The sequence below is a fragment of the Etheostoma cragini genome, chromosome 9 (genome assembly GCF_013103735.1).
Source record: "Etheostoma cragini isolate CJK2018 chromosome 9, CSU_Ecrag_1.0, whole genome shotgun sequence".
NCBI lineage: Eukaryota > Metazoa > Chordata > Actinopteri > Perciformes > Percidae > Etheostoma > Etheostoma cragini.
The window spans coordinates 21725027-21750233 of record NC_048415.1 but is presented as its reverse complement, the minus strand read 5'-3'; the positions used below and the strand labels follow the sequence as shown (position 1 = coordinate 21750233).

Sequence of the window (25207 nt, the reverse complement as noted above, 5' to 3'; positions counted from 1 at the left end):
TGCTGAGTGGGAGAGGTTTTGATGCATCTGATATCTCTGCACAAATGCACCAAGCTGTCTCCACCCTAACATGGGAGAAAAACTCCCACCACCAACAAAAAAATGTTAGTTTGGCTGCATTTGCTAAAATCCCCCAAGGAGGGAAAAGTAAGCAGGAAGAAAAAAGGGCCTACTCTCTCCCACCAATACTTCCTGAAGCCCGGGGCAGTCGTGGATCTGCACGGGTCTCCCCGACAACTGAGCTTTGTCTAGACAGAAACCAATGCTCCACTCACCGGATAGGAATTCAGTAAACCCACAGCCCCTCATTCTCACACCACCTTTAGTCTATCGCTCTCGCATGGTACCAAACAACCAAGTCACAGCTCTCATTGTTATGAAAATCCAGCATTTACACACCAGCTAAATGCACCATCCTGTCATTCATTAAAATAACACAAATTGGTGTATTTTGCTAAACAGTGTGCTCTGTGCATGAGAATCGGCCCTTTCACTTCTGTGTAGGAATTTAAAACAGGCTGCAGAAACAGGGTTCAACTGCAACACACGCAGATCAAGTTCTGCTTGCTTCCCATCAAGCTTCAAAACCAGTAATATTGGATGCAAACAGTGCTGTGGGAAGGGCATGGAGTAGTGTTAATCCAAACGTCCAATGCACTTCTTTGACACGGCCCATTGCTTATGTTTAAAAATCAGAAACTCTTTCAACCCAGCCTTACAGTTGCACATAAAGCTGGTGTTGTCTTGCCATTCCTCCAAGGTTACTAACACTGCCTCTCACCTTTTCCCCACTTTCCCCATTCTCACATGCCTAACTAACAAACACACTCGTACAGTCATCATTTTACATGCATGCTAAGGTTTTCTTTGCGTTCATTTTTGATTGAGTCAGTCTAAAGAAAGGTTTATTCAGCATGGTATTGACTCCTGGGTGTAATGTTTTTCTAAAATGCTAGCACTTTAATGTTGAAATAATTTTGCCTGCACCACAACAACAGTTTTTCATTAAAACATTCAGTAACAACCACCATTTGACAGACCTAATAAAACAAGCCAAAAAACTGTAATACTGTTCACATAGGCCCAAGGCAAGGATTTTACAAGTGCTGACATCCTAAATCCCCAAATGAAAATGTATGTCAGAGATTGAATGCTACCCACTTACAGTAAAATTAAAGTAACCTTGCACAATAGCAAACATAAACTAAATGGATTGAAACATATCTACCGCTGTAAAAGGTTGCATGACACAGCATGCAAATACTGCACCAACAGAATAAGGGAATGAATAGATGTAAAATGAAACTGGTCTTGTGGTTTGTGTAGTTAAAAAGGCTAATCAGCACATGCAGCACTGAGGTAAAGTGTTGGAAGGTGATAGGGAGGCTTCTTCACTGCTGCCACCTGACTGCTTATCTTGACAAACAAAAGACAGAGAGAGACAGAATAAGGGGAGGGCTGGGAAAAAACACAGCCTTCTGACCTCAGTAACAGGAATAACTCTCCCACCCCCTTCTCTTTTCCATCCTGTATACTTTGCAGCACCCCAAAGCTGAGTGAGCACCAAACTGCACATAATGAGCAGGCGTGGGGGAGGCAGAGGAGAAGGCTTTGGACTTAAGAGCTGCTTGGGTAGACACCATGTCTAATGTGTCTGTTTAGGGAGGCTCCACAAGTGGCTTCAGCTTTTCCACACTGACAGGAGCCACCTGTCTGGAAGCCACCTGATTGTAACCTTGCAGTCCTGACATATTAGTAATCTGTCCTTTGGACCTACAGTAGACATTATTACCAGAGCGTTTATATATGGTGAGATTCAGGGTAATGTATCAGGTATTATTAACTGAGAAAGAATCCAAAGCATCCACCTTGCCCAGCTCTGCACAAAGGTCACTGCAGACAAAGTTCAGCACACGGGAAAGTTCCATGTGCTCTTCTGCTGAATGCAATCATTTGTTTCAAGTTTTCAAGGATTTGTACAAAGCATGAATTTAACAACTGCTGGTATGAACTTTTTTAGGTGTTCACTGTGAATTGAGTTGTCCTGTATTCTGGGGGAAGTGCACATTCAACCGGTCTTAATAACAATTGTAATCAAATCTCACTGCAGCTTTTGTTTTGCTGCCTGGATTTTCTCTTTTCTTTTCATTTCTGTGGTGTGGTGTGTTTATGGGCATAGAGCCTCTGGTAACGACAAGGGTGTATAACCCCCCGCGAATAACAGTGTGCAGGGTGTGCAGCCCATTTGACGACAAACAAGTTATTATTACGTTGCTGTGTGTTTTTATGTCCTTCGGTGTTTCCCTGCTCCTCTCCTCTGTGTGAGGACAACTGTGAATGCTGCCTGGTGCTGTTTTGCCGGTGTATCTGTTTTACCAACACACACACACACACACACACACACACACACACACACTGAAGCTCTGCATTCACATAATCTGATAATGCATTTGTGCTTTAGAATCTAATCAGAAAATAACCTTTTATTCATTCATTCTGATTAATGACCTTTAACTTACTAACGACACTACCTCTTTTCATTCACTCTTAGCTCGCTTGACCATCACTGCATGCTCTCGCTCTCTCTCTCTCTCTCTCTCTGTATCACAGAGCAAGGGAGGAGGGGCCAACTTTGAATACTGTGTGTTAACAAACAGTAAGCCATACCTCCTACATACAACACATTCTCACTCCCAACGTGTCAAAAACTGATGCTTGGTCAGGTGCCTTTGGCGTTTGAAGCTGATGCAAAAAAGTCTCGTTTTGTGGGACTCTTGGCGTCAGTTTTTGACGCTCTGGATGGGGATGTATGTTTATGTTGTATATTTGTACTGACATGCTGAACAAGACTGGGACAGTTTGTTTCAGGAAATGATTGATGAGGTTACAAAATGTACATTTCAGTGACATACAGGACAAGAATGGAACACAAACCCCTGGCCTAAAACCTTTACACACACTGTACCTTTTTTGCACATAATACTAAGCCTAATAATTGTTGGCATGGTTTTATAAATCATGTTTTGTTTTTTTAAGGGGAGAGAGAGGGGAAATGACATGCAGCAAAGAACCGTAGGTCAGAGTTGAACCCAAGCCCTTCTGCACATCTATATATGGGGGCCTGCTCTCCCAACTGAGGAATCCAGGTGCCCTATGAATCATGTTTAATTGTTAAAAAATACATGTGGCACAGTGAATCCTTAGAAATATCTGTATCTGTGGATGGCCTTAGAAACTACCTTACTTATAGGCCAGTAAGCAGTGGGGATTTATATTTGCTAATATGTTTGTTTGACATTAGGACTTTAATTTTTCTTTAAACTTCAACAATTTGCTATGATTTGGAGGCATTGACTCTGAGGAGCCCTTAGGGTTCCCGGACCCCCTGTTGAAGATGCCTGCGCTAGAGGGAGATTTTTGAGTTGCTAGCTGACAAATATCAGTATTTGACGAGTTAGGAATGACAACGGGTTGCTACATTTTATAGCTCTAAGTTAACTTGTTAGCAAACAGTCGCTTATTTACACATCCAGCATTTATTGAGCAACGTTATCATTAATTTGGAGTTTGTCCGCCTGATGAATGCCAGTCCAATATTCACTCTCTTTTAGCTCTGCCCCTTGGACCCTTCCAGTGAAAGTGAAATAAATGTCTCTTTAGTTGATTAATGCTTCCACCAGCATTTCACCAACTAATTAATTAAATTAACCAAGATATGGCATAGTTGGTGTTTTCATAGTTAGCTACACAAATTTGTGCGTAAAATGCAAAATATTTATCCTACAAAGTTCTTTTAACAACTTTTTGTCAGGTTGGTCTGGAAGTGCTATGTGCGAAGTTTGCCATAAATTTTTCACGCATAAAAGTCTATGCGGAAATGGACGGGCCTATATCAGCAGATTCCGTTAGATTCAGCGAACAAGTGGATATATGGTTTTTAAATGGGGTCAAATATGTTTTTTCTACTAGAGCGCCACCTAATGTAAATGTGCTGTATTTATATAGCGCTTTTCTAGTCTTAACAACTGCTCAAAGCGCTTTTACATCATACAGGATAAATTCACCAATCACACACATTCATACACTGTGGCCGAGGCTGCCGTACAAGGTGCCACCTGCTCATCAGATAAACACTCACACACATTTACACTCCAATGCGCAGCACTGGAGGCCAGTGGCACCAACCTTCCAATTGGCAGGCAACCGCTCTACCACTGAGCCACAGCCGCCCCTAATGGTGGAAGTGGGTCAACTGTTGTGCCTGAGGTCCTTGCAGAGTTTTGGACAAGTCCTGAAAATGGCACCCCAAACATTTAGGCTTAAACTTTAGGCTGTAGCGGGAGTTTTAGGTGGAGAAGAATAATAAGCCATAGAAAAACAACAGGGTTCCACAGCCCTGCTTTTCTACCACAGTTTCCAGCCCCCTCGGGCGTGGACCCCTAATAAGTTTTGTATATATACACACATAATCTAATAAGACATACAGGCTACACACATAAAGGCTGTTTATCTACTTTATCACATCACAATACTCATGTTTCATGTTCTAAAAATGTTCCACCTTTAAACATGACTGAGCCTCTGACATGATTATCAGACTGCTTAGAGAGAGGTGACGACTTTCACAATCATTTTTAAGGCATAAGCATGGGACTACAAAACAAAAACCTCAGTAGACAAAACATTTAATCAAAACTTGTGTGTGACAAATACTGCATATGTCAAAATCTAACAAACTCAAATTTATATATACTTATAATTTCAATTTTTTAAAATTACGCACAGATATGTTCAATAAAAAATAGTTGCATCAAGATGCAGCAATAATCGAATCGTTGACCTCTGAGTCGAATCAAATCAAATCAAATCAAATCATGAGGTGCCCAGAGATTCCCACCCCTATCAAACCTTCTTCCTGAAATTGGCCCTGATGTGTTCAACCTGTTCATCAGCCCTCATGTCACCTGTCCCTTGTTTGTTTATGTTTTTAGTCTCTGTGCTTTCTTTGTTGTCAGATCGTTGTTACTTCCTGCGTCATTCCCTGGATCTATCCCTGTGCAATTTGTTCCTTGCGGTTTTTGTTCTTAGTTTTCAGGGCTTATCGGTGTGTTGGTTTTTGTTTTGACCTGCCTGCTTCAGGACACCTTTTTGTTTGTAAGCTAAAATTTTAATTTCTTAAACCGTCAAAATCTTTACCCTCTGCATTTTGGCTCAAAGCCTGCAATTCCAAGTCATGACAGAGTTTCTAAAGCAGTGGGCAATAATCTTTCATCTTGAGGCAAAGAGGCAAAAGCAGATTCTCAGATTCTCCATGACAACGCAGTTTCTACTTAAGGCACAATTTTTGCACAACTCATCATGGTGAAGCGTTGCAAAATAAAGGAGGGACTTGTTTGTGTGTGTTCTGTTTAGATTACTGTGCAGAGACAGATTCTGCCATTAACAGGGTATAACATTGTGGTACAATAGCTAAGTAGTGCATAAATTCATGCTTGTTTAATTAACGTATGCAGGATGCTGAAAAGAACGAGTGCTGAGATTTTGACAGTTATGACATGAAAACACAACTTAAACATACATGCCCAAAAAGGGAATGCTGCAAGTTATAAATGTATTTCTTATAAGGTCTGCATGCACACCAACTACCACAACCTCTCAAATCCAGAAAACTGGTCTGTCTTTGTTTCTCAAAAGACATGTTATGACCATTTATGTCATCATGAGATCACAAAGATCTAGAGAAGTCTGATCCTTAAGAGGGCAGCCAGTAGTTTAATGCATTGGTAAACTGCTTATTAGACAAAACGGGAACCTCATCGACCTAACCAAAGTTCCCATTACTTCAGTCAACAATGACCTACATTTTCACACTATTCCCACAGTCTGGTGCAGAGTTCAAATGATAACTGAGCCTTTTCAGTTGTGCATTATGGAGCATTATATTGCTGTATTCATTCAAAGCAGTGACCAGGATCTCACAGGGAAAATATGTGTGGGCCGGTAACAGCGGTTTGTTTTCAGAACAGTGTAACTCCAATGGAACGCGGCTGCACTGCCGAGCAGCATACCGCCCTGTTTCGCCCCTAATAACATCAATCAAAGCCACATTCTTACAGCAGCACAGACCACAAAGTGTATACTTGCTAGGCAATGCAATTAAAAGAAACTTATTTCTGGACTGGAAAATATTTCCTTTGCCACTGTCTGGTGGAGGAAAATGTGTTGAGAAAAAAAAATAAAAAGCAGTAAAGATTAAGTTGTAAAAAAGAATCCCAGGCATGCAACCAGTGGCTAAGCAGATTTTCTGTGCAGATGGAAACCCTGACTGCTGCGTTGTCTTCCTCTCTTATGTTAACTGGAGGGTGAAATTCCCTGAATGGCTCCTGCAGCAAAAGATCAGGGTGGCTGGAATGCTTGTCTGGCAGACACGTGGCACAGGAGCGTCAAAGTGGACACAGCGGCAGATAGAGCAAGCTGTGTTTATTGTCAAGACCCTGTAGACATGAGCAGATAGAGGGAGACGTGTTGCTATGCAGAAGCACTTTCCTTCCAAAGAGCTTCTATCCATAGACATGGAGAAGACAATTAAGAACTCAAACAAGTCTACAGCCATGATAGCAGATGTGTTTTGGGGTAATTGCTAATGTCAGCATGCTCACAATGACAATCCTAGGACAACAACATTTGCTAATTATCATTAAACACAAGCTCAGGTGAGCTGATGGGGATTAACCCTTGTGTTGTCCTTGGGTCAAATTTGATCATCAGATATATTTTCTTACAACCAAATTGCCCCAAAATAACTTGGATGCACCATGCTTCCAAGTTAACATAATGGTTACTTTCATTGAATTTTGTTTTACTAAATTTCATTCATTTGAAAAAAAAAGTTTAAATGGTATTGTGGTGTAATGGAGGTTTTAACTCAAAATAGGTATGTCATTTAAATGAAGTTTATTGACCATAAATTAAGTGTTAAAGAGGGACCAAAACATTTTAAAAAGCGCCAAAAATCAAATAAAAGCGAAATTTTCTTTTTTACGTTTCATTTCATTTCAACAAGTTCATAGTCGGAAGACAACACAAGGGTTAAAGCTGTAACTAATGATTACGTTTTACTGACAGACACAGGCTTAATCTGGGACACATAAAAGGTGGGATGAACCTCTAGAAAGGCAGAAAGCTGGAGCTTCACAGCACAGGGGTTGATGACTGACAGTATTTTAAATGGGCCGATAAAGCGAGGTTCCATTTTCTTAGATTCAACTTCGAGCGGAAGATCACGGGATTTGAGCCATACCTCTTGCCCGGGAGAATAATTTGGAGACGGAGCGCGGTGGTTTGTCTCTGCATGTACGATGATGCTCAGGACAGGGCTATCCTGGCTTTCTTCCAGGGGAGGTTGATAGCCAAGAGCGCACAAAAAAAGGAACAAACCAGAGGAAGTGTTAGTCAGTGTTATGGGCATATTCACAACATGGAAGCATAGAGGGTGACACAGGGTTGGATCCTATGACGCTGCAAAGTGCAGTCTCCATCCCCTGATTCACCCTCTTAGCTTGACCGTTGGTTTGAAGGTGGTATCCAGAGGATAGGCTGGTTGTGATGATTAGTTGATTAATCCTTAACAATAACTTTCATAAAAAATCTTTCAATACATTTCCAATATTGTTGTAAGTAATGGTAGAATGTCTCAAATCGCGCACTTCTGTACTAAATACTAACTATTTGAGTACATAGTGCGTTCACATTGTCAAAGCACGGTCAAATGAAGTGCACTTTAATACCCGGATGGTGCACTCAAAACGGCCAGAAAATTGAGTGTAGAACGCTGGACACTTTTCACACTCAACGGTCGCCATCTTGGCTACATAGAGGAAGGGGCAGAGCTAACAACAGTTGGAAAAACTTGGCGGCCAAAGACGCGATAGCGAGACCAACGGAGCATTACTAATGTAAGTTGAACGTGTGTCTTTTTGCATTACTTATAACATATAAGCCACCCGTTTATGTATATTTGGTTAATTTTACAGTTGGTGATGATTTTTGTACCACAAATTATATCCTTTATTGGAACCGTAATTTTACGTGCTAGCAAGCCAACCATAGCTAGTTAACAGCGGCAGTTTAACCATATTGGCAAATAAGTTATAAGATAACGTTACATATGTTGTAGTATTTTGTTGTCTATTGTCCCGCTGTCGAAGATTTTAGTGTTAAAAGTGTGATTTTAACAAGTTGTACATAATCCGATGTGAGCGTTAGCTCAGCAAAATAGCGATCAGCTGATTGTCTGCCGGTAACGTTAACTGTAGGCAAAATGTTAACGTATCCGCTGTTACTACCTCCACCTGATGTATATACTGTATAACCCGTCTCTTCAGGGACAAACGCGGAGTAGAGGTCCGTCATTTAGGGGCGACGATGGCCATCAGACCGTAGAAGGATCCCATGGAGAGCCTGAAGTCCCCCCTCAGAACTACAAGCACATTTCCAAAATAAAATTATATTAAAAGTATGTAACTTTGTTATCTTTTGTATGACACGTTGCATGACTGTAGCAAGCGTATAATGAATATAAAGGAACGGTCTATTTAAATGTCAGGTCTGTTCCCTCTGCTTTCACTATTGTATTGTCACTGTATGAAGACCATTTAGAACAAAAATACAACTTAAAATAAAAGACGTAATGATGTTTTGTCTATTAGGTAAGTTGTAAGGGTAATACTTCACCATAACAGTCTTATCTCTGGGCTACAAAGATTTCCTCATGAGTTGAGCATTAAAGTGAACCGTAACGTTATGAATGAATGAATATTAATGTTATTTTCAGAGCAGAAATATAAGTATATAAGAGTGGACTGCAAAGAATAGGTATAATTAATGAATTTAAAAGACTGCAACAATAACGAATATTATACAATACAGTTGTGTGTACTGTTTTCAGCGAATGACGGCGTCCTCCTGGCGTGACACGGAGCAAATAAAAACCACATTTATTTTTGTTAAAATATCAAAAACAAAGCAAGAGTTATTTTTCGCAAAACACAATAGCCGACTGGAATGCTCGTCTCCTAGTGAAATTCCAAATTTTACAGAAGAAGAAGGGATGAAACGTGATCGTCATTTCCGGTAAGTGCACATATTAGTGCGCGATTTGAGACAACACTCCTCTGTCGAAATTTACGCACTATGCAAGATAGTACGTAGTGCGCAAAGTGTACTGTCTGTAAGTGCACTAAGGGAAGTGCGCGATTTGAGACACAGCCACTGTGTTGTGTCATTGTCTCAAGTGAATCAATAATGAAAGTAATATATGAGAAACAGTTTGACATAGTTTGTTAAATGGCAACTGTCCAGTCTGCAGAAGTGGACTTGTGTCTCAGGGTGTATAGATGATCTACTTTGTTGGAGAACCTCAAAAAATCTGAAATTCTGAATAATTTACACTTGCGTTACCTGTAAAATAAACACAGATCAGCGATTAGATTGGCCCCCAGTAACTGAAATTCACTTCAATAAATGGTACGAGCAAGACTAGAGTTAAACCCAAATACAGAGAAGAGACACATAGCCAGAGTTAAATTTCAACAAGTTTACTTCAAAGTACTTAAGTCAGCCTGAGTGTCCAAAAAGGGAACCTAAGCCCATGTTTCATGAGAGGCAAACCGGTCCAGGAGTTCAGTAGAATGAGGCCATCTTGACTAAGTTCTGACACGTAGAAGCCGGTTGACCCGGTATAAAAAGCAGAGATGATTGTGGTAGATGAGCTGCAGCTGGACACCTGACACCCACACACCACACTCCACTCCTGCAATCAGAGACAGACAGAGGAAAGGGGGAGAGGAGAGTCAGAGAGCTACCAAGCAGCAACAGGCCTAACAAATAGCCAGTATCTTCAAATTTCCGTGTTTAAAGCAAACCAAGTTTCATGAAAATCTTTTAGAATTAAGCAAGTTACGCATTGATGCAATCCACACAAATCAAAATCGATAACTTTGGATCATTAAAATTAATAGGATTCATCCCCTGAGGACTACTAATGTAAATTGGAACTTTTCAACCTGGACCTTATTTTCACGTTTTTGATTCTACGTGACTAATGGCAAACAACTTCTTTTTTTTAAACTGATCCAGTATTGAACGATAGCGTTCCTCTCTGCCTCACTCCCAGCTGCTGATACTAACATTCCTTCTTGGAGCACAGAGGACACACCAGCTGTAGAAATTTGAATTTAGCCAGCAGCAAACCCCAGTGCATGGGGTCACAGCTTGCAGGTGCTGCTGGGTTTAACCTGTCTAATGGCAGCAACAGTTGATCCACTGGGGAGTTAAGGCATTCCAGCATCAGATCCTCTCCTCCTTATAAAATAAAGAAAGCATTTACAGTGTGCAAATCACGCTCTGTCTGATCGAGGCCTTATGATGCGTTCCAGACACAGCTTTTAGCCCGTAAGTCACAACAGTCATTTTTAGTAAGATACTTGGACTTTTAATCAAGTATTGCTTTCAAGTACTTCATAGAAGACTGAATCCATCCAATAGTTGTTAAGGTATTACAGTCTGGACAAAAGAAGTAGTAGTAGTGATGGGCAAAAACGTATGAACACATCTTTTGAACAACTCTTTTTATTATCCTGTATGTACCAGGTCAGCATGTCAAACATACTGAGTGCTTTCTTGGTAACACTTTAATTGGCATATCTAAAACAATACATACATACATGTAACTCTCCTTGCAATTTTCCACTGACACGTGAAATAAGCACCTGGTAGGCAGTTGTGTTAAAATCCTATCCATGGAAACAGGATCGACAGTGACCTAGTTGTTGAGTGGTCTGATACTGAAACTGTCGTAATAATTAATTCACGCTAATGGTTTTGTGTATGCACAATGTTAGCTGCAGTGGACATTCTGTTTTCTTCAAGCGGGAAATCTTCCTGCGCTAATAAGCATCCTTGCTACATTTTTAGTATTAAAGCTGGGGTATGCAGTTTGTTCTTGGTGTCATTGGGTAAGACATTTTTAATAATCAGATGCATATTGTACTTCCAGTGGTCTGAGGGAAAACTACTTCTGCACATCGTCCTTGGCTATGTAAGGCTTAAATCTAGCTGTCACAAGAGACTTTGGCCAATCACAGGTAATTTTAGAGAGAGATTCCTATTGGCTGTTCTGCCAATTCAGATGTGCATTCACGATAATCTCAAATTCTGATTACCGTAGTCAAAGTCTCAGGGCTACAGCTAATTCAAGGCTAATGAATTTTATATATTAGGAAGTACATTTAGTACAAAACAAAATGTAGTCCTGTTTATTGTCCAGGGAGCACAGATTTGCAGTGAAAACAGTCAGGACAGCTGGTCTGCTGGGGTTAGCTTTTATCCTAGCACAAACACTGGCTCATTTGTTGTGTTTACGTTTACTTTCACACAGCTTTCAGCATCTCCCTGTCCTTATGGAAACATTAGCCTCCTAAGAGCTCGGGTCCGTCCCAGGTTTCTTCCTAAAAGGGAGTTTTTCCTCACCATTGTCACACTTAATACTTGCTCTGAAGGAAACTACTAAATTTTTGGGTCCTTGTAAATTTTGCGGTCTAGAGTGGTCTAAACTTACTCTGTCTGTAAAGTTTCACGCAACAACTCTTGTTATGAATTGATGCTATAAATAAAATTTAATTGGATTGACATGCCAGAGAGAAAATGTAAATAAAGTACACAAGCCTTAGTTTGGCCTTTTGTTAACCTTAACTAGCGGCTGTGGCTAATTCAAGTTCATGTTTCTGTAGCTAAAACCTTGATTCACAGTATGTCATCTCAGGGCTTAAGAAAACGCATAGAATTGCCGCTATATATGAATACTCGCCTGTTGGGAGGGGCTGGATAGATAGGGGAGAGGGAGAGCCGTTAAAGGAGGTCTACTAGGCCAACGTGTCTACATTATAGCTATGCAGATAGGGCAGCTAATCTCAAGTAGTATCTGCATGCACCCAGGGCATTTGGAGGCCACCCAGTACCCCACTGCTCCTGGCTGAGGTTAGATTAAGATTTAGCAACAAAGACTAAATTGCAGTTCCTGAGAACAAAATGCAGCTACTAAATACATTGCACATGTGAGCAAGAGGACTTGAATGTTTCTTACAGATCAAATAGTTTTCTTTTTCTTCCATGAAAGAATGGAAGTGGGGGCATGTGAGGCATGAAGGAAACAATCAGTTTCACGTGCAGACATATGAGTCAGTGCACAACCAGCTGTCTTGCTGGTAATGGATGCAAGTCATCAGAACCGGTTATCAAATGAGTATTAACCACATTACTTCCTGCACGGGGTAAAGCCACTCCCGCCTCTGCCCATAGCTAACCAACATGAGTAGGAGTGTGTACATGTGTGTGATGGAGGGTGATTTCAGGAAGTGGGTGTAGTGCAACGGAGCAGAAGGAAGGAAGATGCCCATATATGAGCAGATGCTTATGGAACAGAATAGAGTACATGTCTGAAGAGGTCTGAGATCTCCCTTGGTGGCGTCAATGATGCAATAAATTTGAAAACGTCCTCATATTAACACACGTTGGTACTTCTTGCACAAAGCCCAAACTCTCACTCAACCTAACACTTAGGTGAACGTCCTACCTGAAGTTGTTATGTTATGTGATCGTGACAATTATTATAGGTATTGTAGGTGTTGGTGGATTTATTATTTTCCACCACATAAAGCCACTGACCAGTGGAATCATTGTTTTGGTCCATTAACAGAGGGAGGGGTTCTATTTCTGCCAACTGTGCAGAATAGGCCGCTGTCCTGCAGCCAATTAGCAACACACCTGTGAACTGGCACAAAAAGCCATACTTGATGTTCATGCATACATAGTTCTCTCTGAAAGATGTCTTTGGAAAGTTAAATTTTATTTAAAAATTGACCTTAAATTAATTTTAAAAAAAGAAATTTTCTGATCCTACCTGACCTACTACTAATTACACTACATTTTATACTGTATGTACTGTACAGCCACAGCTCTTCACGCATGAAATCCAGACAAAACCGCAAAAAGAAGCAGATGTACATACTAAACATTGTCAGTTTCTGCAATAGAAATAGATTACTCCTTTATTCACTGTTATGTAATGCTGTGACCAAATAGGGACAAAGAAAGAGGTTTATCAAAAATATATCAAAGTTAGTGATTTGACCAACCATTACGTATAGTATCGGCAGTGCCCTATGTTGCAGGGTTATCTTAAACCTGGGGAATAGAGAGAATAGACAACCTGATACTGCCATCATGTGGAGGAAATGTATAATCACGAAACAAAGGAAAGTGAGTTAGTTCAGTACGAGTTTCAGCAAAACTGTCTCCTGCAACTTCATGCAACAAACATCACAACTTTTATCGCAAAGTTTTACGAAAACTCTCGCAACATCAGGCATTTTGGGCCGCAACAATCTCAAAAAAAGGCTGCGAAATCCTGGAGGTACTGATTAGACAACAGACAGACATGCGAGTGCGCTCGCAGAACGCAGCGCAGTCTGGAAAAGCCTGTCACACGGATTCATGGATGTCAAAGCTAATAATACAGGGCTACACGCTCCAGTTCCCCTCCCCATCACCTCGCTTCTTGCCTGTCCCAATTCAACCGGTACATCACAGAACTTCCATTCCACATTAGGGTTGTGCCAATTTCAAATCCATAGCTTTACTGGTTCAGTGATTAACCAGATATTTAGAGCAGTTTGATTAAATGTTTGTGAAATGTATTTATGCAAATAAAAAAATATTGAGAGCATTGCATTGTGAAAGACAATTACTGTACTTCACATGAGAGGTATTGTGTTTGATGACAAAAAAGTTACTGTGTAACATATAGTGTTATACTTAGTCAATACAACATGTGAATACATGTTTGAAAAAACAGCCATTTTGATGCTATGAGTTTTTGTACTAAGAGTTATGAGGTTATACAAGCTACTAATAGAACCAAAAAACTGTAGTTAAAGTACACTAAGATAAACATTTCTACACACAACCAACAGAGATGGCGAAAGTACTCACTTCCCGTCCTCAAGTAATCCGAGCATTGGAGGATTGAGGTGAGGAAAGTAGCGGGTCTTGATGCCCTCAGCTCCAGGTTCTCAAATCCTGTGCAGATCAACTGTGCAGGATAGTTGGACCCATGTTCAACCTGAGCCTGAAGCTAGGGAAGGTACCATGGCTCTAGAAGACATCCTGCGTGGTGCCTGTGCCAAAGACCCCGTATCCCAAGGATCTCAGCTATAGGATGGTGGCACTGACATCCCACCTGATGAAGAACCTGGAAAGGCTGGTCCTTGTCCATCTCCATTCCAAGTGAGACCATCCATGGACCCACTTCAGTATGCCTATCAACTGGGGCACTGGGGTGGATGATGCTATCATATACCTTCTCTACCTATCTCTCTCCCATCTGGTAAAGGCCAGAAGCACTTTGAGAATCATGTTCTATGATTTTTCCAGTGCTTTCAACACCATCCAGCCAACGCTTCTGAGGGAAAAGTTGGAGTGGACGGGGTTGGACCTCCATCTCACTGGATGGATATTGGACTAACTCACCAACTGACCTCAGTTTAAAAGGACATAAAATAAATTGGACTGGACCCACAACACCACAGCACTTTACAAAAAAGGCCAGAGCAGACTGTATGTGCTGAAGAGACTCAAGTCTTTTGGGGTGCAGAGGGCACTCCTGGGGACATTCTATGACGGTGGTGGCATCAACCAGTCTTTATGGAGTGGTCTGCTTGGGGAAGTGGCATTACAGTGACAGACAAGAATAGCTTGGACAGGCTGATGAAGAAGGCCAGGTCTGTTCTTGGTTGCCCCCTTGACGCAGTGGAAGTGGCGGGAGACAGAAGGATAGTGGACAAATCATCCTCCATGATTGATGACTCCTCCCACCCCATGCAGGACACTCTGTCAGCACTGAACAGCTCCTTCAGTGACAGGCTGCTGTATATCTGCGCGGCGTCACGTAGCAATACCGCAGGTCTTTCCTGCCTGCTGCTGTCAGACTCTGCAATTAGCACAATTCTAAGTAGACCACATGGACACACACACCAGGTCTGATAAAACATGCAATAAAACGTGACTGTGCAATTACTGTAAATCATTTTAATAATTAATATTTACTCAAGATCAGTATTCGGCTAATATACAAGTTTAAGTATTGGAATCGGTAATGGGAAGTAAAAAATTGTTTGTGAACATAATTAAGCTGAATAAAAGTCTTGCTTAAATTACCAAAAATGTTTAAACCTAAGTGGCCAAGACAAAGAATCAGGTGTAAAGTGACTCAGATAACAGACTGCAATCCTCAAGACTGCTTATACTTTTTTTATCAAACCGTACACCAGCCAAGGGAGCTTGTCAGAAGCTGCCAACATATGTCACATGAGAGTATACGCCAAGGCTAAGGCTTTATGTGACCACATTTACAGACATTGTTGACTTCATTGAAAGACGAGTGAACATAGAAGGTTCTCGTTATTTTGAGATATACAGGGTAATCCATCAACGAGAGCCATTTAGGATGTGAGGAAATCTAAGTTTCAGCCTTCTTCTAGAGACAACGGAAGTAGCTTTGCTACCACCATTCCAACAGTGGAACGGAAAGTTGAGCCTGGACCAAAATGGAAGGAGAGAAGCTCCCCAGCTAAAGGCTTGTATGTTTTTTGGAGGTACGCACACCTTGGATCTCTGCATCCAATTGGGACAAACGGTGCACAATGATAAAATTGCTTTCTTAAAAAAACATAGGGTGTGTTTTGGCAGCTTGTGCATAGCACACATGAGTGGAGACTGTCTCATGCAAGGTATGCCGTCAGAGGCAGCCTAGTGCACTCCATGTTTCCCCTAAAGAGAAGAAAAACGCAGGAAAAAGGAGAATCTGAAACAGCGATGAGCAGTGCTCTGATCTCTGTGACAGGAGTAGAGAAACTACTTGTGGCCAGCCAGATGTCCACTGTCACTGTCAATACAATCTTTGTTGCAAGCATGGATGATTTGTGGAAGGGGCAGCTAGAGACCGTCTTTTCTAATGAGCAGATGGGGTTATTTAGAGAAGATTGTCAGTTCCTGGATTATGTTGTAAAAACTGCTAAGTGGATGGATGGCCATTACAGTATTGGCTTACCTTTGAGGAAAAAGGATGTGAACACGCCAAATAATAGGAGAGTTAGTGAACAGCGTGCTCTGAGCTTCAAGAGGAGGTTTGGTAAAGATTTCCCTCCAATTATACTGCATTCATGAATGACGTCATCTCAATTCTATTTCAATTCAATTCAATTTTGTTTATAGTATCAAATCACAGTTATATTTTCTAAGAGCTTAAGTGTCCCTCACCATGCACCTGCAAATGTATTATAAGAAAGTTTTGATAAACAACCACTGCATATAAAATACATGCTCTGATTTAAGACTAGATGGTAATTTCCACACAATTGTTTTGGAAGAAAATAGGAAATTCTATGGAATCTGGTCCAACGTCTGATATTTTTGATTTTGCCAGTTCATGTCCTGCAAGTAACCACAAAGATATGTAACATATTTATTGATTTTATTTCACGAATATAAAAATACCATAGGTAACAATATTGATAAGGGGGTGGACAATATTTGAAGGAACAAATGGGTGGTCATGAAACCCCTAAACAACAATATATTTGAAAGTCAACTGACTTACCTAACACCACCTTTAATTATGAAATGGATTACACTTTAAAGAAATGTCATTAACATTTATTTTTTTTAATAACAAAATTTTTGCAAGAGAAGTTCTGGCTGAAATCTACATGTAGTAGACATAAATTGTTCCCCTAGCTTTCTCTGAGCAGTCTGTAGGCTCCATACTGCCACCAGATATTAAAGACATGCCGCCTCAATCTGAATAGCCTTTTGTGGAATTCACTCACAAGAGCCTCTTCGGTCATCTGCAAATTTTTCATTATAGTGATCACTGATCTTTTTCCATTCCCTTCTTCACTGATCACTTTGGCATTGTCTCCCAGAGACCACTGAGTAAGGGCTATCTCTGTGTTTGCAGGAGGCCTCACAATTGTAGGTGTTTTGTAGACACAGTCTTCACATTCACCATATGCACACAGTTTAGATTTTGGACTGCACGTGGTTGAATGTACCATTTCCTCAAGTTTTTTTCCCGCCAACGGACTACGGCTGTAAACGGTATTTGCTATAAAGTGTAAGTTCTCGTGAGTTGTGCATTGACAGGTTTCCCTGCAGAAACTAGCGTAAGAGATCTGATGTGGGTTTTCTGAAAGGAACTTCTGGTGTAAATTCTTCATTGTGTTGGTTAGCAGGTGTTTTGTTCTTCCTTCTTGCTTTTAGTTACGGTTTGCTTTCTTCCTGTTTTCATTCGAGTAACGTCATCTCTTAAATTGAAAACCTTTACTTTCTGTTTGCATTCAACTGAATCTATTGCTCCTATTTCTCTCAAAGGTCAGGGGCCCTCCATCTGCTCTTTGCTTCTTTCAAAAGCCCAGTGTGTTGCCTTCTGCAGCCAATATTTCTTTGTAATTTTTTGCAATGACTATTTTTGCAATAAACTGCCTCTCCCGGTCCTTCTTGGCGATTTTGTCCCTACTGCTAAGGGCTGTCATCTCTTTTGCTACTTTTCGTATTTTCTCTTTTGGCTCTCCACCAGGGCCTCTAGATTGTTAATCACTTCCTGAAGCGTCCTCCTCCTTTGCTTGACAGCCCTCCATCCAGCAACAAGTTGTCTATGACACAGGAAGTATATTGTCACATTCTGCTGTCTGTAACAATTCAGAATAAAGGTCCATACTTAATAAAGGTGAGATTCTATATAGACTATTCCCAGCATATTTTTATTAGGCACACTATCATAGTTTCTCACTTCACTCCCTTTATTGCTCACTCACTTTCCCTGTCTCTCTCGCTCTCTCACTATGTCTTATACACACACACACACACACACACACAAACTCACACACACACACACTCACACACACACATACATACACATTCATCTAACCTATGTTTATTCAAATCCAGATTCTAACTAATCCACATGGAGTTGAATCGCCACCTTTCGTCTAACTTTGAAGGCCCTGGTTCTGTTTCTGACTCTGGAGGACTGTCTGGACTTCCTGGAGGAGTGAACCTGGATTGCAATGTTGTCCTGGCTCTTGCATTTGTTTCTGAAATCTCTTCTTTTCTCGCCATTTTTCTCTCTGTGCTTTTCTTTCTCTTTCACTTAGTTCTGACACATTCTTTCGCCTGCCTTTCTCTCTGTCCCTTCTCCACCTCTCCCTCTCTTTCCTGAGGTGTTCCTGTCTCTTTTCTGATTTATCACCCCGACATGCCCTGTAACGTCTCATAAACTCATCTTTTTGTGTTATTAATAATATAAGTAATGAATTAAATAAAACATAAAAATACATGCCAGACTCTAATCAACAACCTAACCCTATAATAAATCACTCTATTTTATGTACAGCCAAGAGTAACGGGAGGGGACAGTAACGCGGGGGGGGGGGGGGGGGGGGGGGGGGGGGGGGGGGGGGGGGGGGGGGGGGGGGGGGGGGGGGGGGGAATTATGCTAAAGTGGGCCATTTCTATTAAAATAGTGAACAACAGGCTAGCACATGAAGACAACACAAGAAGATTGTTTTGCATATTAATTAGCAATCTTCGAAATCACAAAAAATGTCAGTTTTTCAATATAAATCAGAGTAACATACGAAGGGGACATGTTATGCTTAACCACATTAGTAAGCCACTCTAAAACAAAGCAAGATGTTTACTCTGCTCCTTGTAGTAGCTTTTCCTCCAAAATGTATCCGACTACCTGAGTGTCAGGTGACTAAATGAACAATCAGGGGGGCGTGTCCAGAAGGATTTTCAACATGAAAATATATTTTTAATTTAACAAATAGCATGTGCTGAGATGTATTCGATATTTGCAATTATAGTCAAATACATAAAAATCATTTGATTTTTTTACTTCTATTTGCAACTGAAGTTAAAAAACTGACTGGGACACGGCATTTTAGAGTTCTTGCACCGCAGTCAGAGTTTAAGTATTTTAGAGTTAATAAACCCTGAGGGCATAAGCCTTGTTTTACTCCAATATACTAATGTTAAGTTAACATTTAACAGTTTAGTCTATAATTGAGAATTTGTTGTTCAAAGAAAGTTTTAAAGCAACATAACAAAAGGTAGACTTTTCATCGATAATGACCTATTTCTAAATCTTCCTGATATTCATTTACTTTTCAGAAATACTGTACACTTCCTTTATATTAAAAGCAAGTATAAGCACTTTTCTTCCTCTTTTTTAATGACCACCTGTCACTGAGTTATACAGTTTACCAACCAGTGAGTGCACATATTATAACATTTAAAACTAAAATACAAAATCTTAGCCTAGGCTACACAGCAAATCACATTAACTTGATGAAAACACATTAAATGAATATGTTTCACGAAATTGTAGCTTAGGCTGGCCTACTTCTTGTTTAGGATAGATACGTTATGGTGATTGACAGGAGCTCAGCAGCATTTTTATTTAACCAAAGCATTATAATCTCCACACACCGCTGGCATGTCAGGTTACAGTTGCTGAAAGGTTATTTGTGTGTAGCCTAATCTCTCTGCTGATGAACCGACAGAGCATTTGTTTTATGTCGAGCCATGACATACTGCTCTCATTAGTAGTTTCACTATGCAGAAAATAAACATTAGTGCTGTTGATGACACATGACAGTAGACACGGAGAGACTCATCTGCTCCGGGCGGTCTGCTGGGACAATGTAACTCTATGGTTGGGAAGAGACAACTGCGCCCTCTGTCGGCGGTTCTGTGCATAGGCCTGCAGCACACCTACCCGTCATGTCATCAACATCTAAATTACACGTGATCTTAATCCCTAAAAATGCTAGCTGACATTTTTAAGTTAAGTATAATAGTCTTTCTAATGCAGAATATACACATAATTTGTTGTGAAATGTAAAATTGCATACCACATTATTAAAATGTGCATCCTTAACCTTGTTAATCTGGCCAATAAATGTTTTAGTTTAGCGCCACATGCTCATGAAGTGGCAGAACTGTCACCTGGCATTCAGAAGGTTGGCCTTGTTGAAATGAAGACAGTGAACCCCAATTGCTTCCATTGGTGTGTAAATGTGTGTGTGTGTGTGTGTGTGTGTGTGTGTGTGTGTGTGTGTGTGTGTGTGTGTGTGTGTGTTTATTGGACAAGCAGATGGCACCCTTGTACAGCAGCCTTGGCCACAATGTATGAATGGCTCCTGTACTATGTATAACAGTTTTGAGTAATCAAGATTAGAAAAGAGCTATATAAAAACAGTCCCTTTACATTAATCTGCTGATTATTTTCTGAATTCATTGCAGTGGTGGATGAGTTATTCCGATTAAAAGTAGAAAAACAACAACATACAAATACTTTTTTTAGTAGTTTTTAAGTAAAATTCCTGCATTTAATAATACTTAAGTAAAAATACAGAAGTAGTAGCCTCTATCCCCCATCACTGTTTTATGTAAAATTATTAGAGTGTTAATACTGATGCTTCAGTGTGCATTTTACTATGCTTGCTGCCTGAAGTGGAGCTAGTATTATACACACTTAGCTAGGCTAGTCTAGTCTAGTCTAGTCTCGCATTGCCACACCCACCATTACAGTGCTGCGTAGGAGGGTCTGGCTAGACAACATTCCAGGATGGGTGAAAACCGTGCTTTGGTTTATTGGCATTTCTTTGAACCAGTCACAATTGTCTTGGGGGGGTACTAAGCGCTGGACTCAATAATAGTGCCTCTGCAAAACAGTCTCAAGAAGGAACTTGTTTTGGTGGAACGTGCAACAAAAGTTTTTTTAGTCATGCAACGTAAAACTCGACAAATAGTCTAGCTCGCTGTTACAATTTACCCTACAGAGATCTGAGATAATAGGAGCATAGTCTTCATAAGTCAACCATAATTTAGAATGACAACACAAAGAAAGTGTGAGGCAAGGTATATCCGGCGGTTCTTCAAGTGGCACCTGAGCATCCTGTAAATGAATCGTCGTTGATATAGACTAAGTGTTTCCTAACCTAGGCGCCGGGCCTCTTACAAAGTGTTACAATATAAAACCGGGGATGAATAGGAGAGAAAAGAAGAAATAACAAACTACAAATACAAACTACTATACACAGACCATGTACCTCTGCGGGCCTCAAGCAGATATGTAAATGAAACTACCGGAGAGGTTTGGAGGGAAAATCTTTCTTGGATAGAATCCAAACGGCATATAACAATGATGACAAGGAACCCAACTCTGCGTTGTATTTTAAAGGATTGTCATATGTTGAATCTTAATTTTTAAAGTAACTAATAACTATATCTTTCAAATAAACACAGTCATAAAAGGTACAACATTTCTTTCTCAAATGGCATGGACATTATAAAGTAATGTAAAATGGAGGTACTTGGACTTTCCATTTTATGCCATCTACTTTAATACATTTTGGAGGCAAATGTACATTAATTTAACAGCTTTTAGTTCTTGGCAAATTTGTATTTTTAAAGTGATAAAATAATGTAAAAATATTGATCATCTAATGTATTATACTATGTTATGATAGGGTAAGCCAACCAGCAGTAATTAAAGAAATTAAAATGAGCCCCACCTTCCCCAGCTGCAACATTTAGACATTAATGCATCATTAATCCAAAGATGTGCATTCCCATTGCTTACTTAGACACCAATGCATTGCAAAATAAGCTCCAGGTTGAAAAATCAAAAACAAAATCACCTTTTAAATTGCTTCTGAGTAAACATAGAGGCCTTAGAAGTTGCATTGCTAATCTATCATCTACATCTCAAGTCATAAAGTGTTATTATTCTAGACAGTCCTGCAGTGTTTGTGGTTAAAATCTTTTCAGAAACAAAAGCATAGTACATACAGTATAATAAAATAAAACGACAAGAAAAGAAGATTGTCTGGCAGTTATTCCTCGGCCACCTTCCCAGTGATCCTGTAGGTCTCAGTCGGCCCCTGCTCTCCACATGTCTGCGGGCTCTCTTGGCTTTCTGCCTTCTCAAGCACATCTGTCAATAGAGAACATAATCTCAAACAAACATCTGAACAGCTGAAATATTTGCCAAGTAAATGCCTCGTTTCTTTTGTTTGGACTTTTCTTTTCATTTAAGAACTGGATTATTAAATATACAGTGGAAATGTTACAGACCTGTTTGTTGACCATCTCCTAACTTGTTTTTGTTGTAATGGTGGGAGGGCGCATAGAGGAAGATAACGGTGAAAACATACAGGTTCCACATGCCATAGGTCCCTGTGAGAAAAGCACTGTGGACTTGGAGAGTGTGGCCTCCCCAGTGCCAGTGCCCCTCACTGACCTGGTGTAGCATAAAGAAAATTTGGACACATTGGTTAAGAGCCCCAAAACATGCCATTAATCAAAGACTGTAATGACACAACTATAGACTTCCATGTTGATTATAAGGGGGGGGGATACTTACTTGATTTAAGATAAAGAAGATGACAGTCATTGCTGCACATGCTAGAGTTGCCAGCATAACAAACTTGAATCTGAACACTATACCCTGCCAAAACCAGTAAAAGAGAAAAAACAGACATAACGTTGTTGAATCTACTGTGCTTCAGATATTAAATTAATTGAATCAAACAAATCAAACCTTATAATGCAGTCGCCTAGCTTCTGGCATTTCAGGAAGTTGGTGTATTTTCCCGTCAATGTTCCTGAACACACAACGCACCATGCCACACAAAGAGAGGAAATACAGACAAACAGAAATTCCTGCCACAATAACGAAAGTAATCTGTGATGACAGTCAAGGAAAAAGCATGGATGACACCCACGTGTATATTCTTATTTTTTTCTGATACATTATGAATATCTGAGGGATACTGCCACCTTTGTCCCAATTTCTGATGCCCAAACACTGTAGAAAGGGTTGGTCAAATGAACCCCCCTTTAAGAAAAAAAGCACAAAAATACTAAGGACAGATATAGCTATAACACAATAGACCTCATCATAAGCAGTCATGGACTTACCTTTCACTCAGGTCAAATATAAGAAGAATAGATGAGCTGAACATCACCAGCCCAACCTGCCACCAGTACGCCGAAAGGCGATTCCTTTGACTTTGGTCCTACATGGTATGTTGTTGAAAGAAATTGCGTAACTGGCCGGCAAGTATGGAAACAATTATAGTAAAATAGTAGTAAAAGGTGCTAACCATAAGGTGTTCGCCACAGAAGATGATCCAGAAACAGAAGAGTGTGTAGTAGAAGACGCCCTGTTGAGCATCTTCAAATAGCAGCATCCACGTCCACTCAAAGCCCAGGGAGAGCCACTCCACCGGCATGTTCAGGAACGTCACAGAAATACCCAGGGCAAAAATCATCCTGTACAAGGAAAATATATGTATAGTATTAATGACTTCCATTTGCTCTTAAAAGACAGGTAACTTTCTCCTGCAGGCATAGTATTGACCTGGTTCTACCATTTTTTATTTCCCCTGCTCTCAACACGTCACCCTGAAGCACTGTAGTGCATACCTGTAGTATAACAGAGGGTTTACATGTGGCTTTAAGTCTGCCCTAAGTGACTAAAGAGCCTGAGTTGCACTCAGTTTCAACTTAAGTGCAGTAGAACTGTGTTGTATAACTTCCCTTCTCTACCTTCTAAAAAAAACATTTCAGTCTGTAATTGAAGCCTATGGATGTAGGGATGGTAAGGAGGCCCATAGTTTTCAACATAAAAATAGAAAAAAATATTAACTTATTTACTCAAATGTATTCCTATGATTCTTTATTATAAATGTATCATATTGTGTAATTTCTCTTTTTAATATTGAACACTTTTTTCATTTAATGGTACAAAGTCAAAGCAGTTGGTTTGATAATACATTTAGCTATTCTTTCTAAATGGCTCATACTTTTCTAAAAGGACAGGATGTCTTGCCATGAGGCTGATCCTGTGCCAGTACCAAACTGTTTCCACAAATATCCAGGGGCTGAACACAGTCTTCATGGAGATCCACACTCTAGTGAAGCCTCCATTCTGGTGTATGGCCTTTGAGAAGAGGGACATTAAATGTTTGAATGTAACACATGCAGGCTTTGCGTTTTAAGGCCATCAAAAATATATAATGGAAGTTGTATCATAAAAAATAAAACTCACCACTAAATGGATGTCTTTTATTTCTCCAATTCCTACATTCACTGTGTCGTTCACTGGCAAGCGAAGGTTGATCAAAAAATATTTGTGGGCCACACTTGCCAGTTCCATTAATGGTATGGGGTCACAGTGATAAAAACGGCCTTCATTTTCATATGTCTGCAAAAGCATGGACTGCTACAGGTTACAAAGCAGAGATATTAAAGCATATTTGTATATATTATTTGTACATACGTAAATATATTTGTATAAAAATGCAGTCATGCAGGTTTACCTTGGAAACTGCAAATATGCACCTGAGTGGCCTTTGCTCCACTGAGTGAAACTTTGTGGTCCACTCAGATATCAAATCATCCCTGAATGCAAGGCCAGCATCAATGGTGATAACATTATCTTCTACACAGACAGGGACAAGATACGTTTATTATATATCTACCACAAGGACTGAGGAGCTTAGTCCTATATTATTTACATGCAGGACAGAACTCTCACCAATCTGATTGATCATTTTAAATGCAATGTCAAACTGTAGAACAGCAAGCATATAGTGAAACCAGGGACTCATCTTCTTGTTGGGAAGAGGTACGTGCACAGCAAAAACAATGTCGTTGGCATCCAGTGTTTTTGCCAGAGGCTCATCAAAACTATTGATCTGTTGGCACCGATTTGATCCCCACGGCACAAGCCAGGAGCGTGCTCTGTGGCAATCAATACATTTGGTGGCCAAGTAGCGAATAGCACTGGTGGGACTAGGAGCTATGGCAAATGGGAATAAACTGTCAGAGACACACGGTTATGTTCCATGAAGTACAGACAAAACAAACATTAATTTAGCCACATCGCAAGAAGCTGTTTAAAGTAAGCATATTTTTGTTGTGCTTTAAAAACACAAACTACACTCACCGGCCACTTTATTAGGTACACCTGTCCAACTGCTCGTTAACACTTAATTTCTAAGCAGCCAACCACATG

At 40.3% G+C, this 25207-nt stretch overlaps 1 protein-coding gene across 1 annotated transcript in view; it reads right to left on the bottom strand.

Annotated features, from left to right (window-relative positions):
* Window positions 1-21684: 21684 nt before the first annotated feature.
* The window catches only part of LOC117950771 (protein wntless homolog), a 4032-nt gene continuing 509 nt past the window's right edge, over window positions 21685-25207 (bottom strand). The window contains exons 2-12 of the mRNA XM_034882110.1: window positions 24728-24991; window positions 24510-24631; window positions 24239-24394; window positions 23994-24130; window positions 23292-23460; window positions 23107-23204; window positions 22960-23023; window positions 22727-22870; window positions 22550-22633; window positions 22261-22426; window positions 21685-22120 (exon numbers count right to left, since the gene is read on the bottom strand). Coding sequence (XP_034738001.1) covers window positions 22020-22120; window positions 22261-22426; window positions 22550-22633; window positions 22727-22870; window positions 22960-23023; window positions 23107-23204; window positions 23292-23460; window positions 23994-24130; window positions 24239-24394; window positions 24510-24631; window positions 24728-24991 — 1505 coding nt within the window. The 3' untranslated portion in view covers window positions 21685-22019. The remainder of the gene's footprint in view (window positions 22121-22260; window positions 22427-22549; window positions 22634-22726; window positions 22871-22959; window positions 23024-23106; window positions 23205-23291; window positions 23461-23993; window positions 24131-24238; window positions 24395-24509; window positions 24632-24727; window positions 24992-25207) is intronic.